Raw genomic sequence first — 23025 nt, 5'->3', positions numbered from 1 at the left:
AAACTCTTTACAGCATTTAATAACTTACCACCTATTCCATATACTTGCAACATCTGCCACATTGCTCCTCTATCCACTCTATCATATGCCTTTTCTAAATCCATAAATGCAATAAAAACCTCCCTATCTTTATCTAAATACTGTTCACATATATGCTTCAATGTAAACACCTGATCTACACATCCCCTACCCACTCTAAAACCTCCTTGCTCATCCGCAATCCTACATTCTGTCTTACCTCTAATTCTTTCAATTATAACCCTACCGTACACTTTTCCTGGTATACTCAGTAAGCTTATTCCTCTGTAATTTTTACAGTCTCTTTTGTCCCCTTTCCCTTTATATAAAGGGACTATACATGCTCTCTGCCAATCCCTAGGTACCTTCCCCTCTTTCATACATTTATTAAACAAAAGTACCAACCACTCCAACACTATATCCCCCCCTGCTTTTAACATTTCTGTCATGATCCCATCAGTTCCAGCTGCTTTACCCCCTTTCATTTTACGTAATGCCTCACGTACCTCCCCCACACTTACATTCTGCTCTTCTTCACTCCTAAAAGATGGTATACCTCCCTGACCAGTGCATGAAATTACTGCCTCTGTTTCTTCCTTAACATTTAAAAGTTCCTCAAAATATTCTCGCCATCTACCCAATACCTCCATCTCCCCATCTACTAACTCCCCTACTCTGTTTTTAACTGACAAATCCATATTTTCCCTAGGCTTTCTTAACTTGTTTAACTCGCTCCAAAATTTTTTCTTATTTTCATTAAAATTTCTTGACAGTGCCTCTCCCACTCTATCATCTGCTCTCCTTTTGCACTCTCTCACCACTCTCTTTACCTTTCTTTTACTCTCCATATACTCTGCTCTTCTTATAACACTTCTGCTTTGTAAAAACCTCTCATAAGCTACCTTTTTCTCTTTTATCACACCCTTTACTTCATCATTCCACCAATCACTCCTCTTTCCTCCTGCCCCCACCCTCCTATAACCACAAACTTCTGCCCCACATTCTAATACTGCATTTTTAAAACTATTCCAACCCTCTTCAACCCCCCCACTACTCATCTTTGCACTAGCCCACCTTTCTGCCAATAGTCGCTTATATCTCACCCGAACTTCCTCCTCCCTTAGTTTATACACTTTCACCTCCCTCTTACTTGTTGTTGCCACCTTCCTCTTTTCCCATCTACCTCTTACTCTAACTGTAGCTACAACTAAATAATGATCCGATATATCAGTTGCCCCTCTATAAACATGTATATATATATATATATATATATGTATATATATATGTATATATATATATATATATATACATGTACATACATCTAGGTTTTTCTCCTTTTTCTAAATAGCTCTTGTTCTTCTTTATTTCTTCTATTGTCCATGGGGAAGTGGAAAAGAATCTTTCCTCCATAAGCCATGCATGTCGCATGAGGCGACTAAAATGCCGGGAGCAATGGGCTAGTAACCCCTTCTCCTGTAGACATTTACTAAAAAAGAGAAGAAGAAAAACTTTATAAAACTGGGATGCTTGAATGTGCGTGGATGTAGTGCGGATGACAAGAAACAGATGATTGCTGATGTTATGAATGAAAAGAAGTTGGATGTCCTGGCCCTAAGCGAAACAAAGCTGAAGGGGGTAGGGGAGATTTGGGGGGGGGAATAAATGGGATTAAATCTGGAGTATCTGAGAGAGTTAGAGCAAAGGAAGGGGTAGCAGTAATGTTGAAGGATCAGTTATGGAAGGAGAAAAGAGAATATGAATGTGTAAATTCAAGAATTATGTGGATTAAAGTAAAGGTTGGATGCGAAAAGTGGGTCATAATAAGCGTGTATGCACCTGGAGAAGAGAGGAATGTAGAGGAGAGAGAGAGATTTTGGGAGATGTTAAGTGAATGTATAGGAGCCTTTGAACCAAGTGAGAGAGTAATTGTGGTAGGGGATCTGAATGCTAAAGTAGGAGAAACTTTTAGAGAGGGTATGGTAGGTAAGTTTGGGGTGCCAGGTGTAAATGATAATGGGATCTCTTTGATTGAACTTTGTATAGAAAGGGGTTTAGTTATAGGTAATACATATTTTAAGAAAAAGAGGATAAATAAGTATACAAGATATGATGTAGGGCAAAATGACAGTAGTTTGTTGGATTATGTATTGGTAGATAAAAGACTGTTGAGTAGACTTCAGGATGTACATGTTTATAGAGAGGCCACAGATATATCAGATCACTTTCTAGTTGTAGCTACACTGAGAGTAAAAGGTAGATGGGATACAAGGAGAACAGAAGCATCAGGGAAGAGAGGTGAAGGTTTATACACTAAAAGAGGAGGCAGTTAGGGTAAGATATAAACAGCTATTGGAGGATAGATGGGCTAATGATAGCATAGGCAATGGGGTCAAAGAGGTATGGGGTAGGTTTAAAAATGTAGTGTTAGAGTGTTGAGCAGAAGTTTGTGGTTACAGGAAAGTGGGTGTGGGAGGGAAGAGGAGCAATTGGTGGAATGATGATGTAAAGAGAGTAGTAAGAGAGAAAAAGTTAGCATATGAGAAGTTTTTACAAAGTAGAAGTGATGCAAGGAGGGAAGAGTACATGGAGAAAAAGAGAGAGGTTAAGAGAGTGGTGAAGCAATGTAAAAAGAGAGCAAATGAGAGAGTGGGTGAGATGTTATCAACAAATTTTGTTGAAAATAAGAAAAAGTTTTGGAGTGAGATTAACAAGTTAAGGAAGCCTAGAGAACAAATGGATTTGTCAGTTAAAAATAGGAGGAGAGAGTTATTAAATGGAGAGTTAGAGGCATTGGGAAGATGGAGGGAATATTTTGAGGAATTGTTAAATGTTGATGAAGATAGGGAAGCTGTGATTTTGTGTATAGGGCAAGGAGGAATAACATCTTGTAGGAGTGAGGAAGAGCCAGTTGTGAGTGTGGGGCAAGTTCGTGAGGCAGTAGGTAAAATGAAAGGGGGCAAGGCAGCCGGGATTGATGGGATAAAGATAGAAATGTTAAAAGCAGGTGGGGATATAGTTTAGGAGTGGTTGGTGCAATTATTTAATAAATGTATGGAAGAGGGTAAGGTACCTAGGGATTGGCAGAGAGCATGCATAGTTCCTTTGTATAAAGGCAAAGGGAACAAAAGAGAGTGCAAAAATTATAGGGGGATAAGTCTGTTGAGTATACCTGGTAAAGTGTATGGTAGAGTTATTATTGAAAGAATTAAGAGTAAGACGGAGAATAGGATAGCAGATGAACAAGGAGGCTTTAGGAAAGGTAGGGGGTGTGTGGACCAGGTGTTTACAGTGAAACATATATGTGAAAAGTATTTAGATAAGGCTAAAGAGGTCTTTGTGGCATTTTTGGATTTGGAAAAGGCGTATGACAGGGTGGATAGGGGGGCAATGTGGCAGATGTTGCAGGTGTATGGTGTAGGAGGTATGTTACTGAAAGCAGTGAAGAGTTTTTACAAGGATAGTGAGGAAAGAGGGAAATTATTTCCCAGTAAAAGTAGGCCTTAGACAAGGATGTGTGATGTCATCATGGTTGTTTAATATATTTATAGATGGGATTGTAAGAGAAGTAAATGCGAGGGTCTTGGCAAGAGGCGTGGAGTTAAAAGATAAAGAATCACATATAAAGTGGGAGTTGTCACAGTTGCTCTTTGCTGATGACACTGTGCTCTTGGGAGATTCTGAAGAGAAGTTGCAGAGATTGGTGGATGAATTTGGTAGGGTGTGCAAAAGAAGAAAATTAAAAGTGAATACAGGAAAGAGTAAGGTTATGAGGATAACAAAAAGATTAAGTGATGAAGATTGGATATCAGATTGGAGGGAGAGAGTATGGAGGAGGTGAATGTATTCAGATATTTGGAAGTGGACGTGTCAACGGATGGGTCTATGAAAGATGAGCTGAATCACAGAATTGATAAGGGGAATAGGGTGAGTGGTGCACTTAGGAGTCTGTGGAGACAAAGAACTTTGTCCTTGGAGGCAAAGAGGGGAATGTATGAGAGTATAGTTTTACCAATGGTCTTTAATGGGTGTGAAGCATGGGTGATGAATGTTGCAGCCTCCACTGCCTCAAGCGGGGCTGGAGGCAGTGGAGATGTCATGTCTGAGGGCAATGTGTGGTGTGAATATAATGCAGAGAATTCGTAGTTTGGAAGTTAGGAGGTCCGGGATTACCAAAACTGTTGTCCAGAGGGCTGAGGAAGGGTTGTTGAGGTGGTTCAGACATGTAGAGAGAATGGAGCGAAACAGAGTGACTTCAAGAGTGTATCAGTCTGTAGTGGAAGGAAGGCGGGGTAGGGGTCAGCCTAGGAAAGGTTGGAGGGAGGGGGTAAAGGAGGTTTTGTGTGCGAGGGGCTTGGACTTCCAGCAGGCATGCGTGAGCGTGTTTGATAGGAGTGAATGGAGTCCAATGGTTTTTAATACTTGATGTGCTGTTGGAGTGTGAGCAAAGTAACATTTATGAAGGGTTCAGGGAAACCGGCAGGCCGGACTTGAGCCCTGGAGATGGGAAGTACAGTGCCTGCACTCTGAAGGAGGGGTGTTAATGTTGCAGTTTAAAAACTGGCAAGACAGTGATGGAGTGAATGATGGTGAAAGTGTTTCTTTTTCGGGCCACCCTGCCTTGGTGGGAATCGGCCAGTGTGATAATAAAAAATAATAATAAATGTATTCAGACTAAACTTATGCATCTTACAGAATGAATCAATAATATTTTGAAGTCAATAATAATCCATTTCTACATGTACATGGTATACAGGCATAGCTGACATCAATGACATATTACTATATATAAAGCCCCTTGTTATGCAATGCATTTCAAGCAAATTAGGCCAATTTTGTCCCAGGATATGACCCACACCAGTTGTCTAACACCCAGGTATCTATTTACTGCTAGGTAAACATGGACAGCAGGCATTTTAAAGAAACACACCCTAATGTTTCCAGCTGTATCTGGGATCGACCCCCGGACCTCAGTGTCAACCGACTGCCCAAGCAATCAAGCTACGGGACACCTAAATGTGAGGCAACAGCATTTAGTTATTGAATAAAAAATTAATATCACTATTTATTCAATAAAATTAGCAAATTTATGCCACACAGTGGCAGCATGAGCCCTGTTTTCAGGAAACCATATCAGTGGTGAAAATTTGAAGCTGATCAGATGAGTCATTCTTCAGTTTTGGCACAAATTCCAGTGATTCCAATTCTTTTAGTATTTTATTCCAAAAGCAAATTTACCTGCATGCATATTAAAATTATAGGTACTGTCCTGGCCATAAGATACATCAACCATTAAGTACATGTCATATTACATGTGGTTTAACCCTTTGAGGGTCCGTCCCATAGTTCTACGGCTTTGAAGCCTGGGTCCAAGCCGTAGTTCTACGCCATGAGCTGAGAGAGGTAAATTTGGGCTTAGATATGAGAGAATGCAGCTATGTGGTAAGTGTGCACCATATAAAACAAATCCTGCAGCATGCAGCGCATGAGAAAAAAAAAAAACTGCGACTGTGCTTTTGGATTAAAACAGTGACTGTGCGGTGTATTTTCCTGTTCTTTTACAGTTGTATTAATGGTTTTTTGGTGTCATTTGATAGAACTGAAGATATATCACAGAAATGAAGATTATTTTTATTAGTTTTAGTACTGAAAATGGCTTGAAACTGAGCTCAAAGTAGCAGAAATGTTCGATTTTTGTTGATGTTCGAAGGTAAACAAATTACATCACACGTCCAATACACGTTAGCTGGTGGGTCTAATGTGTGTTCACAAATGTGCTGATATTATTTATACAGTTATTATAATATTGCATAACAGTAAATCTTCTATTTTATGGTGTGAATAAAAATTCATTATGTGAATAAAAAATCAAAGTAGAATTCATTTGTAAAGCCTGGAAACATAACTAATAAACAGAGGAAATGTTATAGTGCCAGGAATGCCTGCATTATTTATTCTGGACCTTATTTTGAAATTGGAATATTTTGAACTTTGTGTGAAATTGGCCAAATTACCAATTTCCGATCCCTTTATTAGGTAGTTGAAATAGTTGACTGGGCGATTTCTTGTGATCAATCAATAAAACAGAAGTAATACTAGTGAAATAACTAAGAATTTGGTCGACTGGAATAATGTAATTGGCCTAAAATGGGAGTCAAAGTGGGCAAAATTGCTGATGCACAAATATAGCTGATGCAGCAAAATTTGTGAGAGCATAATTTCGTCAATTTTTCCTCAAATTTTGTTCTTTTTGTTTTTTTACCTTCAGAAAAAGATTCTCTACCATTTCATAAAAAAAAAAGTAAAATTTTTTTTTTTAAATTCTTGGACCCTGTGGACATGTTTCAGATCGGGGGTCTGGACCCTCAAAGGGTTAATAATAAAAATTTGTGCTATTTTACACATAAAATGGTAAAATCTGCACTTAGACATTTGAATTTCACTCTTTGCTGTTGTCATATTTTATGGCACCTTTCCTGAGCAGTTGAAGCTATGAAAGTGAGGGTTGGAAATGGGTTCAACAACTCTGGTCATAGTGCATGCAAACATACCAATTGTTCCTTGAATTTGGTCCTGGTTACAGTGAACAAGTGCTGATAATTTGAAGCTGACTGGATGTGGCTTTTCTCAGGTTATGAGTGAAATAAAGTTGGAGGAAGAAAAAGAAAAAAAATTCGATCAACCTCATGAAGGCGCCTAATTAACTAAAAAAATTTTTTTCAACAAACCAGCCATATCCCACCAAGGCAGGGTGACCTAAAAAGAAAAACAAAAGTTTCTCTTTTTAAATTTAGTAATGTATACAAGAGAAGGGGTTATTAGCCCCTTGCCCCTGGCATTTTAGTCTCCTCTTAAGACTCGCATGGCCTACGGACGAAGAATTCTGTTCCACTTCCCAATGGAGAACTAAAAATATATAATGGCATGGTTGCTATAAGAAACTACAATAAAACCTGTGTATATGGATGCTTTTATTACAGAAAGGCCTCAAAACAATAATGTTTTTTTTAACACAATGGAAGTCTCCCAGAATCGTAGGGTCACCCAAAAAATAAGTATGCACATAAAATGGCCTAGGTTATAACTCAACCTACAGATCAGACTGAACTAAGATTGATGGTCATAACTTCACAGCACAGGAGAACCTTGAATGCCAAATTTCATGAGATTTGGAGATGGTAAGTGTTAGGTCCTGGTTGTCATTTCATGGAACTCCCCATTTGTAAAGCTTTTATTATGCTATTAAGTGTTATGCCTCAACTATGCTTAACCAGAGAATTGCATTCCAATAATATCATACAAGTAACAACTGATAACTTTGTTTATCTACTATGTTCTTTGCTTTTTATAAATTATGATAAAACCAAAATGTTACTTTAAGTCAATCCTATCTTGTATCTACAGTATTTGATATGTTTTGAGGAACTAATCTTAGCTTTCCCAGCCAAGTCCTAGAAAAAGATGAGTAAAGTATTTTTGATACTATTCTAAGCAAAAAAAAAAAATAGAATAAAAAAACTATTTTAAACTTACCTATCAAGTATAAGTATTTTAAGATTCAACTCTTTCCCAAATCTGCTATGGGTGTCACATGAATTCCAGCATGAAAAGACAAGGGAAAATTCAACATTTCCTTCATTGTCCAAATGGTCCTGAGAAACGGTAATTACAGCAACAGGTTGTCCTTTTTTATCAATTTCAAATTTATGACATTTGCTTATGACGCAGAAACACTGGTTATACTCGTGGTCTTTGCACCAGGAACACTCATCATGCTTCTTACATCTAGTAACGGGTTTATCTCCATAGATGTGGCCTTGGTACGACATTGAAATATACACTCTCATTCCAGGTCTCGCTCTCACTATCTTGCAATGCACTGGCTTACTTCGTTTTGTAGCCAGTATGTTGTTTCTTACCTGAGGCAAGATATTTGCATTAGTACGTGCATTTAGCTGTAAAAAATATGAACTAATTAATACACTTATAATTTGTGGCATGACAATACAAGTTTCCTTTCAGTCTGAAAGGAAAACTCAACCTTACTAAACGTATTAAATCATCATAAAATTCCCATGCATAATCTACATTAAGGAAAGATTATGTTTTTTATGTAAAATTTGCATATGTAAGCATCATAATATGAACTTCCATTTCTTCCTTAGAAAACTTAGAAACTACCTTCTAATGTGATAGTCTGGGCAGGAAAGCCTCCACACTTATCTATCTAGATAATCATTTAGAACCACCATATCCCAGTAGTTATAGCTCTCATCACTGAGGTCTGAAAATCAAATCCCCGGCCAAAGCCAAAAAGAAGAAATCATCTTGTTTTATTCCTTTCATGCTTTCAGAAGATATTATCCTGTGTATCTCTGACTTCCAATTATCATAAGCTGGCTGTCTAATTATTATTTAATTCCTTCTTGTATATTTTTTTCCTGCAAGACTATCATCCATCATTCTCTACAAGTCGAAATATTCCCCTAACCCATTTTACTACTGATTTTTGTTATCCTACATCTTCCACATACTTTCCAATAATGTCTTCACTGCTTATGAATATTACATGCATTTATTATAGTTATAGTATTAACTCCACAAGCATAAAGCTGTAACTTTTGCATCATCTCCACATCTAGGTTTCATTCAAGCAGGTCATGAGTGGCAGACATGTTGTTCCCTAACATCTAATTAGATTTCTTCCTCTAATAATCCTTCCTATTCTACTCTGTTCAACATACTCACAATTTTATTCTCTTACAGGCAAAGCAAATATTTACCTCTTCACTTCCAGCATATTCAGTTACCAACACTTACCTACTAACATTTTACCTTGATCAAACACAATGCAGAGCCCATTCAGTATTTGTTGCCACAATTTTTTCCCCTACCATGATTAATACGAAACATTAACAGAAACACTGGTCATCTTGTATCACATCTTTCCATCTAAAACTATATTAACTACAGTACTGTAATATCCATCATAATTTTCATCTTTCCGATAGCTCCATAAATTACCTCAGGATGGTCCAACCATCATCTTGTGAGATCATCAAAAATAAGGACAGTACAGTCAGTGTCTTCAATGAATAGTGTACACATAAGAAGTGTTGCAAATTATGCAGCATATTTTTCCCTCACATACCTGTTGATAATTTCAAGAATCATTACCCTGTGATCTAGGCCTCCAGGGTGATGACCTGGTCAGTCAAGTTGGTGTATCCTGCAACACTACCTTGCCTGATCAGGAAGAGTTCGGAGCAATTTGCCCAGCTTCCTTCATATTTGAAGGGAGGGTATTGAAAAGCCTTTGACTTTTAATGCATATTAAGTCATATCTTTAAGAGTACTTACTACACCCTGGCTTTTCAATGGGGCTATTTTACACCATCTAATGTCTCCTGTTCTCCAAAGGGATTAGTTCAGTGCAGGGGCAGCTGCAGAAGTTTTATAAGAAGGGCTTAGGGGTAGCAATCTGGGGAGGCTAGGTGACTTCTCCTAAAGCAGCATTTTTATTTGAGAGCTGATTACATTTAGGGGGCTTCAGTCTTCCCCCATGGTACCCTCCAAGTTCAGTGTGCTGTTCTCAACTTCTTTCCTGGAGTAAATTATTATAATTACAGTGGTACCTTGACTTACGAGTGCCCATATCTTACGAGTTTTCAGAGTTACGAGCTCAGTCGATTTTTTGCTTTGAGTCGCGAGCCAAAACCAGAGTTACAAGTGAGCTTCAGATATGCTGCCACTCGCAGGAGAGAGGAAATATCAAAAACCTCGATAATAACCAATATGTAAAATCCTTTCAATTTTGATACCACTGGTCATCCTGCAAGAATGTTTTATAACATATGCCCTAAGTAAAGAGAAACATTTCTGGAACGTGTAATACTTGTTCGCAAGCCGGCTGGTTGGGTGGCCAGCTGGCTGGCTGGCTGGCAGCTGGCTGATTTGCTCTGGCTTTCTCTATCTCCTTCTGTCTCTGTCGCTGTCTCTGTCTCTATCTCTGTCTCTGTCTCTATCTCTGTCTCTGTCTCTATCTCTGTCTCTGTCTATCTCTGTCTCTGTCTATCTCTGTCTATCTCTGTCTCTGTCTATCTCTGTCTCTGTCTATCTCTGTCTCTGTCTATCTCTGTCTCTGTCTATCTCTGTCTCTGTCTATCTCTGTCTCTGTCTATCTCTGTCTCTGTCTATCTCTGTCTCTGTCTATCTCTGTCTCTGTCTATCTCTGTCTCTGTCTATCTCTGTCTCTGTCTATCTCTGTCTCTGTCTATCTCTGTCTCTGTCTATCTCTGTCTCTGTCTATCTCTGTCTCTGTCTATCTCTGTCTCTGTCTATCTCTGTCTCTGTCTATCTCTGTCTCTGTCTATCTCTGTCTCTGTCTATCTCTGTCTCTGTCTATCTCTGTCTCTGTCTATCTCTGTCTCTGTCTCTATCTCTGTCTCTGTCTCTATCTCTGTCTCTATCTCTGTCTCTGTCTCTATCTCTGTCTATCTCTATCTCTGTCTATCTCTGTCTCTGTCTATCTCTGTCTCTGTCTATCTCTGTCTCTGTCTATCTCTGTCTCTGTCTATCTCTGTCTCTGTCTATCTCTGTCTCTGTCTCTGTCTATCTCTGTCTCTGTCTATCTCTGTCTCTGCCTATCTCTATCTCTGCCTATCTCTATCTCTGTCTATCTCTATCTCTGTCTATCTCTGTCTTGACTCATGAAATCGTAATGACACGATTGCAAATGCGATGGTCTGGAGTTTTGAGACTCTGACCGCGGGTTCAAATCCACTGGTCATCCTGCAAGAATGTTTTATAACATATGCCCTAAGTAAAGAGAAACATTTCTGGAACGTGTAATACTTGTTCGCAAGCCGGCTGGTTGGGTGGCAAGCCGGCTGGTTGGGTGGCCAGCTGGCTGGCTGGCTGGCAGCTGGCTGATTTGCTCTGGCTTTCTCTATCTCCTTCTGTCTCTATCTCTGTCTCTATCTTTGTCTCTATCTCTGTCTCTATCTCTGTCTCTGTCTATCTCTGTCTCTGTCTATCTCTGTCTCTGTCTATCTCTGTCTCTATCTATCTCTGTCTATCTCTGTCTATCTCTATCTCTGTCTATCTCTATCTCTGTCTATCTCTATCTCTGTCTATCTCTATCTCTGTCTATCTCTATCTCTGTCTATCTCTATCTCTGTCTCTGTCTATCTCTGTCTCTGTCTATCTCTGTCTCTGTCTATCTCTGTCTCTGTCTATCTCTGTCTCTGTCTATCTCTGTCTCTGTCTATCTCTGTCTCTGTCTATCTCTGTCTCTGTCTATCTCTGTCTCTGTCTATCTCTGTCTCTGTCTATCTCTGTCTCTGTCTATCTCTGTCTCTGTCTATCTCTGTCTCTGTCTATCTCTGTCTCTGTCTATCTCTGTCTCTGTCTATCTCTGTCTCTGTCTATCTCTGTCTCTGTCTATCTCTGTCTCTGTCTATCTCTGTCTCTGTCTATCTCTGTCTCTATCTCTGTCTCTGTCTATATCTGTCTCTATCTCTGTCTCTGTCTATCTCTGTCTCTGTCTTGACTCATGAAATCGTAATGACACGATTGCAAATGCGACGGTCTGGAGTTTTGAGACTCTCTGACCGCGGGTTCAAATCCCGCCCGTGGTATGGTTTGTCTCTGTCTATCTCTGTCTCTATCTCTGCCTCACAGATACACAAATACAGTTTTACATAGTGTAAATTACCTAGGATAACCCAAAATCCAGACAAAGTGCTATGCTATGCTTGTAGATATAAGACATAGTAAACATGATTGGCAAGTAATATACATTTTCACTTGTTTAGGAAACAGATGTGACTGACTCTGCATCGTGTGTAATACTGGTTGGTTCATGAGCGGCTCTCTCTCTGAGAGAGAGAGACAAGTAGAGAGACAGGAAGACAGAAACACAGGCAGACAGAAAGACAGATAAGCAGAGACAGAGATGAACACAGACAGAGCTAGACAGACAGACAAAAAGACAGATAGAAACAAACAGATAGTCATAGTTTATTTGTAACAGTAAAAAATAAAGCTAAGGCAGTGCATGATCATCAAATGTCACTCCACTGGCAGTAGAGTGACACTCATCTTACACCCTGCTTCAAGGAGTTTCATATATGTACATGTATACTCCAGCATTTCTAAAACATTGCTGGGACCTGGCAAAAATCATTTCTTATTTATAAATCCATTTTTCTTATTAAAAAACCTGTAACAAAAAAATTGGGGTGGTTGTTTGGGGGCTGGAATGAATTAATCGTATTGCAATTAATTTCAATGAAGAAAATTGATTTGATATACAGTGGTACCTCGGGACACGAACAGCCCAAAACTCAAACAATTATATAAGTGTATTTATGTAAGTGTATTTTTTGGGGTCTGAAACAGATTAATCTAATTTAAATTATTCCTTATGGGAACAAATTCGTTCGGTATCGGCACTCGAACAGCTTTCTGGAACGAAATAAATTCGTACCCCGAGATTCCACTGTATGAGCAAATTGAGTAATGAGCTTGGTCACGGAACGAATTGAACTCGTAAGTCAAGGTACCACTGTACTTTGCACCTATGCCACAAGGGGGTAGAGCCTGGGCATTGAAGCAGTTCAGTAATTCAGCCACAGTATTTGAACCGATGCTGGCAGTAAAAGTTCTGTGCACATTTTCCAGATGTACAATTTTGCTTGCTGCACATGGGGTTGTGAGTGTGCAGCCAAATTCCAGCTTTGGAAAGGACAAGTGCCTTAAACAGTGTTAACATTGGCCTGGTATTACTTGTGCTTTTAAAAGCCACTGATCAGGTAAAAATATTTCCTAAAGCTGGAAAAAAAAGTGACAAGCATTCTAATAATCATGAAGGTGGGCACTCCACCTAAGACCAGGTGATGCAAGATGCCCTTGCCTAACAAGAGTTAGTAAATGGTGCACCACCAGTTGGGCAAATATACACAGTTGAGAAAGAGAAGGTGTATGGTGTACTGACCACTGATGAGCACGGTGGGGGGAAAAAAAATGAGGAAAAGCATCCCTTTCCCACCCACCCACCCACACACACACACACACACACTCACCCGCCCACACAAGGAAAACTTTTTTACTGATTAGAGCAGAGAAAGGTTGTGCAGAAGTCCCCCCTGCATTGTTTTTCTTGTTTTTGAAAGCTCTTACTATCCAGCCTGAGAGATTATAGACTTCTAGACTTCTCTCCAATGGAAACCATAATTCCAGATGAGTGTGTGCTGAATCAATTGATGAAAGGTAAAGTAACATTAGAAATTTAATTTTGTTCAAGTACAGTGGACCCCCGGTTAACGATATTTTTTCACTCCAGAAGTATGTTCAGGTGCCAGTACTGACCGAATTTGTTCCCATAAGAAATATTGTGAAGTAGATTAGTCCATTTCAGACCCCCAAACATACACGTACAAACGCACTTACATAAATACACTTACATAATTGGTCGCATTCGGAGGTAATCGTTATGCGGGGGTCCACTGTACAATGAAAACATGGATGCTAATTTTCATAAAAAAAAACTGAGAATAAACTTAACTCTTGTTTAATATTGAAATAAAGTGAAGATTTGTTAAAAAAAATTACCTTATAATCAGGGTTCTTTGGTTTTGATTTGACAATAATTACATCTGGAGGTGCCTGTGTAGTGACAGAACACTTCCTCTCAGGAGAGACAGGTGGACAGTCTAATGCAAAATTCTGAACACCTTCTTGAGATGACAACACACCGGCTCCCTGTGGAAAACACAACTTACTGTAATTGTTGTATTAAAGTCATTCGCAACTCAGGTTGCTAATGGGTAACCAACGGGTACCTACAAGAATGAAAGTGACCCATGATGGATAGAAACACTGAGTTTTCATTTTAAATGTGTGTGTTAGTTGTGAACAGATAAGGCTAGTTTATTTTTTTGGAATTCTGTGATGCATGAATTCATGCTCTGTAGAATACTGTACATTATTTCAACCAAAGAGAAAATTAATATGCGGCTATGAGATGTGTTTAAGGAGACTAATAATGGAGTTATTATGAGTATCAACATATTTCTTGAACTTTTCAATTGCACTACAGGTCTTTATAATGGTGTCAAGTAAAGCATGGGTATTTCCACAGGATATATTGTATTCCTAGTGGATTGTGAACACTAAATCAGCAAATAATAGATTTTAAAAGATGTTCTTAAAACCACTGTAGCAACTAGTAGAACACATCTGCCACTCCCTTAGAGCAGTGTGTACATGATATACTGAGAGCAGTGTGTACATGATATACCGAGAGCAGTGTGTACATGATATACTGAGAGCAATGTGTACATGATATACCAAGAGCAGTGTGTACATGATATACTGAGAGCAGTGTGTACATGATATACCGAGAGCAATGTGTGCATGATATACCGAGAGCAGTGTGTACACGATATACTGAGAGCAGTGTGTACATGATATACTGAGAGCAGTGTGTACATGATATACTGGGAGCAGTGTGTACATGATATACTGAGAGCAGTGTGTACATGATATACTGAGAGCAGTGTGTACATGATATATGTACTGAGAGCAGTGTGTACATGATATACTGAGAGCAGTGTGTACATGATATACTGCGAGCAGTGTGTACATGATATACCAAGAGCAGAGTATGCATGATATACAGGGAGCAGTATGTGCATGATATACTGAGAGAAGTGTGTATATGATATACAGAGAGCAGTGTGTACATGATATACCAAGAGAAGTGTGTATTTGACATACTGAGAGCAGTGTGTGCATGATATACTGAGAGCAGTGTGTGCATGATATACCAAGAGAAGTGTTTGCATGATATATCGAGAGCAGTGTGTGCATGATATAGAGAGAGCAGTGTGTGCATGATATACTGAGAGCAGTGTGTGCATGATATACCAAGAGAAGTGTGTGCATGATATACAGAGAGCAGTGTGTGCATGATATACTGAGAGCAGTGTGTGCATGATATACCAAGAGAAGTGTTTGCATGATATACCAAGAGCAGTGTGTGCATGATATACAGAGAGCAGTGTGTGCATGATATACTGAGAGCAGTGTGTGCATGATATACAGAGAGCAGTGTGTGCATGATATACTGAGAGCAGTGTGTGCATGATATATTGAGAGCAGTGTGTGCATGATATACCAAGAGAAGTGTGTGCACGATATATTGAGAGCAGTGTGCACATGATATACAGGGAGCAGTGTGTGCATGATATACTGAGAGCAGTGTGTGCATGATATACAGAGAGCAGTGTGTGCATGATATACTGAGAGCAGTGTGCACATGATATGCTGAGAGCAGTGTGTGCATGATATACCGAGAGAAGTGTGTGCATTATATACTGAGAGCAGTGTGCACATGATATGCTGAGAGCAGTGTGTGCATGATATACTGAGAGAAGTGTGTGCATGATACACTGAGAGCAGTGTGTGCACGATACACTGAGAGCAGTGTGCATATGATATACTGATAGCGGTGTGCATATGACATACGGAGAGCAGTGTGCATATGATATACTGAGAGCAGTATGTGTATGATATACTGAGAGCAGTGTGCATATGATATACTGAGAGCAGTGTGCGTATGATATACTGAGAGCTGTGTGCGTATGATACAGTGGGAGCAGTGTGCGTATGGTACAGTGGAAGCAGTGCACGTATGATATACTGAGAGCATTGCACATATGATATACTGAGAGCAGTGTGCATATGATATACTGACAGCAGTGTGTGTATGATATACTGCATATGCTTCACTGTAAAGTTTATGAGACTGAATTAACTTTGTAACCAACCCTCTTACTACAACTATATATATTATTGATGAAAATAATTCATTACTACTGTAACTTGCCTAGCTAACAATGCTGGAATCTAATATCTCGACCTATTCTGTATCTCCGTATTTTAACTTGCATACACAGGATGGGTATGGGGGTAAAAAAATAAACTTATCTAACAGATATTACTACACTAAATGTTATATACTATACTATACTATACTTATTAAACAATAAAATTTAATAATCTGTTACCCAATTTTTTTATGTTGATCCTGCACAAACTATCATACCTGTATCTGATTATGTTTAATATGTCACCAATCAACCAGGGTTTACTTCTTCTTTTTATCCTTATCTCCTTTATTGGTGCAATATCAAGAACACTGATAAAGTTATTACCAAAGTTTTCAAGTGCAATAGTACAAAGTACCCAGGTGAAACCCTGGTCAAGGCTGACCATATGAGCAAAATTTCTAAAACCTAAGTATGAGTCAGTATAAATAACATGTAAGCAAACAAATCACATATGTAGGATATTTACTAAGAAGACATTTCATTCACAGGAGCTTTATCATTTAATTTCACTGAATTAATAGTTCCTGTGATCAAAATGCCTCTTCACCAATACAATATCACACATATACTATCTTATTTATGTAGTACAGTGGACCCCCACCTTACGATCAGCTCCCAACTCGAACAATTATGTAAGTGTATTTTTGTAAGTGCTTTTGTACATGTATTTTTGGGGGTTTGAAACAAACTAATCGAATTTACAATATTCCTTATGGGAACAAATTCGTTCGGTAACGGCACCCGAACAGACTTCTGGAATGAATTAATATCGTAAGTCGGGGGTCCACTGTATTCCTAAAATGTGCCGCACATTACTGAGAAGGAAACAGATATCAAGGAATTAGTCTACTGTTGCGGGTTATATCCTGGGAAAGGGCCTAAAAACACCCTACTGGTAATAGCTCCATTGCTTGGTATTAGCCCTCCAGGATTATTTTGGAGTGTTAGTAACCCAGGTAAACTTAAGAATGTCAGTATGGTTTATGTCTACTGGAGTCCATTGATCCTCTTCCCCAGGATGACACCCACAACAGTCAGCTAAAAACTAACTACTTACTACTAAATGAACAGGGGTAATATGTGTAAGGGAAGAAGACCAACGTTTCTACTCATTTTGCTTCCTTCAGCTGTGAACTGAAGGTGCTACCTCCTGAGCCATGAGTCATTCCAATATTATGAAAATAAATGAACTAGCATTTCTTTACTGCATTTCTTTCTTTATATTATCTTCACTGATATTTTTCTTTTTAGTGCAGCAATAAGATGTTTCTTTACACCTATTGCCTGTTCACCTAACAGTAAGTAGGTACAATATCTGGTTGTCAACTAATGGTTGTGAATGGCATCCTGGGGAAGAGGCTCAAAGGACCCACAATGGAAATGGGTCTGAATTTCTTTTTTGGTTTATTCTGGGTTTTTCACCATCCAGGTTAATAACATGAATAAAATCTTAAAATGCTACTTGTTAATCTATGATGATTATACAGTACATATACTGTATATACACTTTGTAATTACTGAAGTTGAAAACTGTATAGTACAACTGTATTTTATTTTATTGATTTATTTATTTGAACATGATACACTGAAGTACAAAAAATACAGTGGTTAAGTGCAACATGCCAAAGCCCCTTGTATGCAGAGCATTATGGGCAGGCTTAAAATTAACTTAAGATTAACTAAGCAAGGACACTTCCCTGTGGGACACCAACTGTAATTGGTTGTGCAGAAGAGTTTGCTCCATTTGTGTACACATATTGGCTTCTGTTGCTGAGGTATGACTTCAAGTAGTTGAGGGAGGGCCCTCTTATACCATAGTGCAACAATTTTATGTGGAGCAAGTCATGGTCAACTGTATAAAAAGCTCTACGTAAATCAATGAAGATCCAAGTAAAGAAATAACCTACAGTATAGTCAATGTCTGGTGGTCACTGACTTTCCAAATTAACAACTTGAGCGAGTTATCCAAGAGACAGGTTTTCTGACTTAAAATATAACCATGACTTATCCAACACCAAAACTGAAAACTACTAGGTGGAACTCAGTCATTAGTTTAAAAATTTTCATACAGTAGATACAATCTATGTAGCTACATCATGAAATAATAATTTCTTGAACAAATTTTTGTTTTGGGAGATATAAGAAAAATTAATATATGTATTTGAGTGGAGCAGCACACTAAAGACCCCACAAGAACCCCAATGGCAATAAGTCACTCTATCTGACTTTTTTGGGTTATCCTAGGAAATCTACACACATGCTGCTACCTGGAGTTTACCTGGAGGGAGTTCCAGGGGTCAAAGCCCCCGCGGCCCGGTCTGTGACCAGGCCTCATGGTGGATCAGGGCCTGATCAACCAGGCTGTTACTGTTGGCTGCACGCAATCCAACATACGAACCACAGCCTGGCTGGTCAAGTACCGACTTTAGATGCTTGTCCAGCGCCTGCTTGAAGACAGCCAGGGATCTATTGGTAATCCCCTGACACTTGAACAGTCTTGGGCCCCTGACACTTATTGTGTTCTCTTAACATGCTAGTCACACCCCTGCTTTTCATTGGGGGGATGTTGCATTATCTGCCGAGTCTTTTGCTTTCATAGGGAGTGATTTTCGTGTGCAAGTTTGGTACTAGTCCCTCTAGGATTTTCCAGGTGTATATAATCATGTATCTCTCCCGCCTGCATTCCAGGGAGTACAGGTTCAGGAGCTTTAAGTGCTCCCAGTAATTGAGGTGTTTTATCTCAGTTATGCGTGCCGTGAAGGTTCTCTACATTTTCTAGGTCAACAATTTCACCTGCCTTGAAAGGTGCTGTTGGTATGCAGCAATATTCCAGCCTAGATAGAACAAGCGACCTGAACAGTGTCATCATGGGCTTGACATCCCTAGTTTTGAAGGTTCTCGTTATCCATCCTGTTATTTTTCTAGCAGATACAATCGATACAATGTTATGGTCTTTGAAGGTGAGATCCTCCGACATGATCACTCCCAGGTCTTTGACGTTAGTTTTTCGTTCTATTGTGTGGTTAGAATTTGTTTCATACTCTGAAGAAGTTTTAATTTCCTCACGTTTACCATATCAGAGTACGTAATTGAAATTTCTCATCGTTGAACTTCATATTGTTTTCTGCGGCCCAGTGAAAGATTTGGTTGATGTCCGCCTGGAGCCTTGCAGAGTCTGCAATGGAAGACACTGTCATGCAGATTTGGGTGTCATCTGCAAAGGAAGACACGGTGCTGTGGCTTACATCCCTGTCTAGGTCAGATATGAGGATGAGGAACAAAATGGGAGTGAGTACTGTGCCTTGCGGAACAGAGCTTTTCACTGTAGCCGTCTCAGATTTTACTCTGTTGACTACTACTGTGTGTTTTATTTGTCAGGAAATTATAGATCCCTCTACCAACTTTTCCTGTTATTCCTTTAGCAAGCATTTTGTGTGCTATTACACCATGGTCACACTTGTTAAAGGCTTTTGCAAAGTCTGTGTATATTACATTTGCATTCTTTTTGTCTTCTAGTGCATCTAGGATCTTGTCATACGTATGATAATTTATGTAACTGTATTTATGTGTACCCATACCTGAATAAACTTACTTACTTGCACCTGGCCAAAAGGTAAACAAAGATGAGCGGTGTTAGGTTAAATTAGGTAAATGAACGTTACCTAATTTAACCTAGTCTAATGTAGCTTAACCTAACCTACCCAATTTTCATTACTATCTCTCAAAACAAAATTTTAAGCAAGGAATATGTACAGGACTTATCCTATGATGTATGTATATAGAGGGTATGTAGTCACAAGTGTAAAATAAAATGTTTTGCCAATAAAATGTTTTGCCAAGTAGTTGCCAGTAACTGTAGCTTACATTAGGTTAGTCCATGCTAACTGCTTTACTAAATTTGTTTACTAAAGAACTTTTTGGCAGTAGGAGAATGGAGACTTCTCATATAACTGATTAACATCAGTGAATTATGTAGACAGCAGGTCTGATGACTTGTTAAAGCATATATGTGAGTTATCCAATACCTGGAGTATACCTGGAGTGTGTTTTGGAAGTCAATGCCCCCCATGGTCCGGTCTATGACCAGGCCTCACAGTGGATCAGGGCCTGATCAACAAGGTTATTACTACTAGCTGCACACAAACCAACATATGAACCACAACCTGGCTGGTCAGGTACTGATTAGGTGCCTGTCCAGCAATTTCTTGAAGACAGCCAGGTGTCTATTTGTAATCCCTCCTTATGTATGCTGGGAGGCAACTGAACAGTCTTGGGTCCCTGGCACTTATTGTGTTGTTTCTTGGCATATTCGTGGCACCCCTGCTTTTTACTGGGAGATGTTGCACAACTTGCCACGTTCCTTGCTTTCATAGGGAACAATTTCCATGTACAGATTTGGGACTAGACCCTCTAGGATTTTCCAAGCATATATTATCATGCATCTTTCTTACCTGTGTTCCAAGAAGTACATGTCAAAGGACTTCAACCATTCCCAGGAATTTGAGTGCTTTATTGTACTAACATGAGCAATGAAAGTTCTCTGTGTATTCTCCGGGGCTGCAATTTTGCTGGCCTTGAAAAGACCCATTAGTGCACAGTAATACTCCTGCTTAAAACAAGCAATTTAAAGAGAATTGGGTGGCCTGGTGGCTAAAGCTCCCGCTTCACACACGGAGGGCCCGGGTTCGATTCCCGGCGGGTGGAGACGTTTCGACACGTTTCCTTACACCTGTTGTCCTGTTCACCTAGCAGCAAATAGGTACCTGGGTGTTAGTTGACTGGTGTGGGTCGCATCCTGGGGGACAAGATTAAGGACCCCAATGGAAATAAGTTAGACAGTCCTCGATGACGCACTGACGTTCTTGGGTTATCCTGGGTGGCTAACCCTCCGGGGTTAAAAATCCGAACGAAATCTTATCTTATCTTATCACTGGCTTGGTTTCCCTAATTTTGAAGATGCTCATTATCTATCCTATTATTTTTCTAGCAGCATAATTTAAAATTTAGTTTTGGTTCAGATTAGTGTTTGCCAATAACTTACTAAATTTAATAGGGGAGAAAATTTTGCCTATAGAAATATAAGGAAGACTACTCATTATTGACTGATGACTTGGAAACATTGGTAGGTTCGCCTGCCTTCACATTCAAGCAATGGAAATAGTTAGTCACTCTGAATTTTCTAGGTTTCTAGGTAATTAACACATGTTAAACTATGTATGATAACTGTACTTACGTGTACCTGTACCTAAATAAACTTATTCAAAGTTTACCATGAACTATCAATTAAGTGGTAAAAAAGAAAATTATTGTGGTACTAGTCCCAAAATCTACACACAAAAATCCCTCCCTACAAAAGCAAAAGTCTTGGCAGGAGATGCAACATTCCCCTAATAAAAAGCAGGGTTGCCACAAGTATGCTAAGAGACAACATAATAAGTGTCAGGGGCCCAAGACTGTTCAACTGCCTCCCAGCATACACAAAGGGGGATTACCAACGGACCTTGTGGCCTGGCTGGCAAAGCTTTTGCTTCACAGGTGGAGGGCCCGGGTTCAATTCCCAGTGGGGTGGAAACAATTTGATGTGTTTCCTTACATCTGTTGTCCTGTTCACCTAGCAGCAAATAGGTATCTGGGTGTTAGTCGACTGGTGTGGGCCGCATCCTGGGGGACAAGACTGAGGACCCCAATGGAAATAAGTGAGAGTCCTCGATGATGCATTGACTTTCTTGGGTTATCCTGGGTGGCTAACCCTCCAGGGTTAAAAATCCAAATAAAACCTTATCTTATCTGACCCCTGGCTGTCTTCAAGGTGCTGCTGGACAGACACCTAAAGTCAGTACATGATCAGCCAGGCTGTGGTTTATATGTCAGTTTATGTGCAGCCAGCAGTAACAGCATGGTTGATCAGACCCTGATCCACCATAAGGCCAGGTCATGGACCAGGCAGCAGGGACATTGACCCCTGGAACACCCTCCAGGTATACTCCAGGTTAAGGAAAGTGTTAAAGCTATATGGATATTGTTTGACATTACTGCAAACAACAGGATTTATCTATGATTAAGTTTATTTAGGCACAGTTACACAAATCCAATTATAATACAAAATTAAAATTATCTGGATAACCCAAAAAAAGTACTAGGTAATTTACACTATTTATAATAATTGTACATGTGCCTAATTAATCAGAGAAATTCTGTGGTTGTGGTAATATCTAAAACAAAACCCATACAGCTTTAACGCTTTCCCTAGCTACAATAATGTTTTTATCCCTTAACTGATACTTCATGGAAAAGCTTAATCAAGTTTATTTAGGTATTGGTATATTAAAGAACAATTATCATACAATTATGATCCTTTGGATGAGATTTCAAATTAAAGGTGAAACAAATATTTATGTAAGTTTGTGTCTGAGTATTATTATTATTTCTTGTTTAAGTGTGAGAGATTGTTGTCAAAGATAAAATATACAAGTTATGATAGCAACCTTGTGTTTGACATAATATTTGTAAAGTAAAAGGACACAAGTGCAACTAATGTGACATTTTATTGTGGCAACGTTTCGCTCTCCACATTAGTTGCACTTGTGTCCTTTTACTTTACATATTGTCGGTAATTCTACCAACTTTATTACGACATAATATTTATTTAATTGAACATGATATATAGAAGTACTTACCACAGGATAGATATACATACTGGAGCTGTTACCATCCTCACTACAAATAGAGTCATCACATTCTTCTTCCTTAATAATAACTTTCTTGCCATTCAAATATATAGTATTTGAGTCAAGATTATCAGCCGGGGAGTTCACTAAGTTGGGTAATCTTATTTCAGTAGGTACTGCCAGCCACTGTATAGGCGTCATTGTTGTGTGTTGAGTAGTGTATATAAGTGATAATAGTAACATACACTAGTAGTTTATATGTCTGAGGCACCTCAACACTACTACCATAGATGGCGCTCATATACACTACTACCATCAACTGTTTTTTCCTCAATACTACTACGGAGAAATATCCTTATTGGGGTCAATGTGCTTAGGTTAGCACATTCAAACTCCTGCACAGAAGCCCTCCAAACTTTCCTCAGCACTGGTGAACATCCTTCCTG

General features: G+C 39.1%; 1 protein-coding gene across 2 annotated transcripts in view; it reads right to left on the bottom strand.

Moving 5' to 3' along the window:
• The window catches only part of LOC128684184 (uncharacterized), a 161562-nt gene extending 138751 nt beyond the window's left edge, over nucleotides 1-22811 (bottom strand). For both annotated transcript variants that reach the window (XM_053770333.2, XM_053770331.2), the window contains exons 1-3: nucleotides 22589-22811; nucleotides 13630-13779; nucleotides 7549-7934 (exon numbers count right to left, since the gene is read on the bottom strand). In XM_053770333.2, coding sequence (XP_053626308.1) covers nucleotides 7549-7934; nucleotides 13630-13779; nucleotides 22589-22780 — 728 coding nt within the window. In that variant the 5' untranslated portion in view covers nucleotides 22781-22811. The remainder of the gene's footprint in view (nucleotides 1-7548; nucleotides 7935-13629; nucleotides 13780-22588) is intronic.
• Nucleotides 22812-23025: the final 214 nt, after the last annotated feature.

This window comes from Cherax quadricarinatus, chromosome 4 (genome assembly GCF_038502225.1).
Source record: "Cherax quadricarinatus isolate ZL_2023a chromosome 4, ASM3850222v1, whole genome shotgun sequence".
Classification (NCBI taxonomy): domain Eukaryota; kingdom Metazoa; phylum Arthropoda; class Malacostraca; order Decapoda; family Parastacidae; genus Cherax; species Cherax quadricarinatus.
The sequence above is the reverse complement of the archived record's forward strand: the minus strand, read 5'-3'. Positions and strand labels throughout refer to the sequence as shown.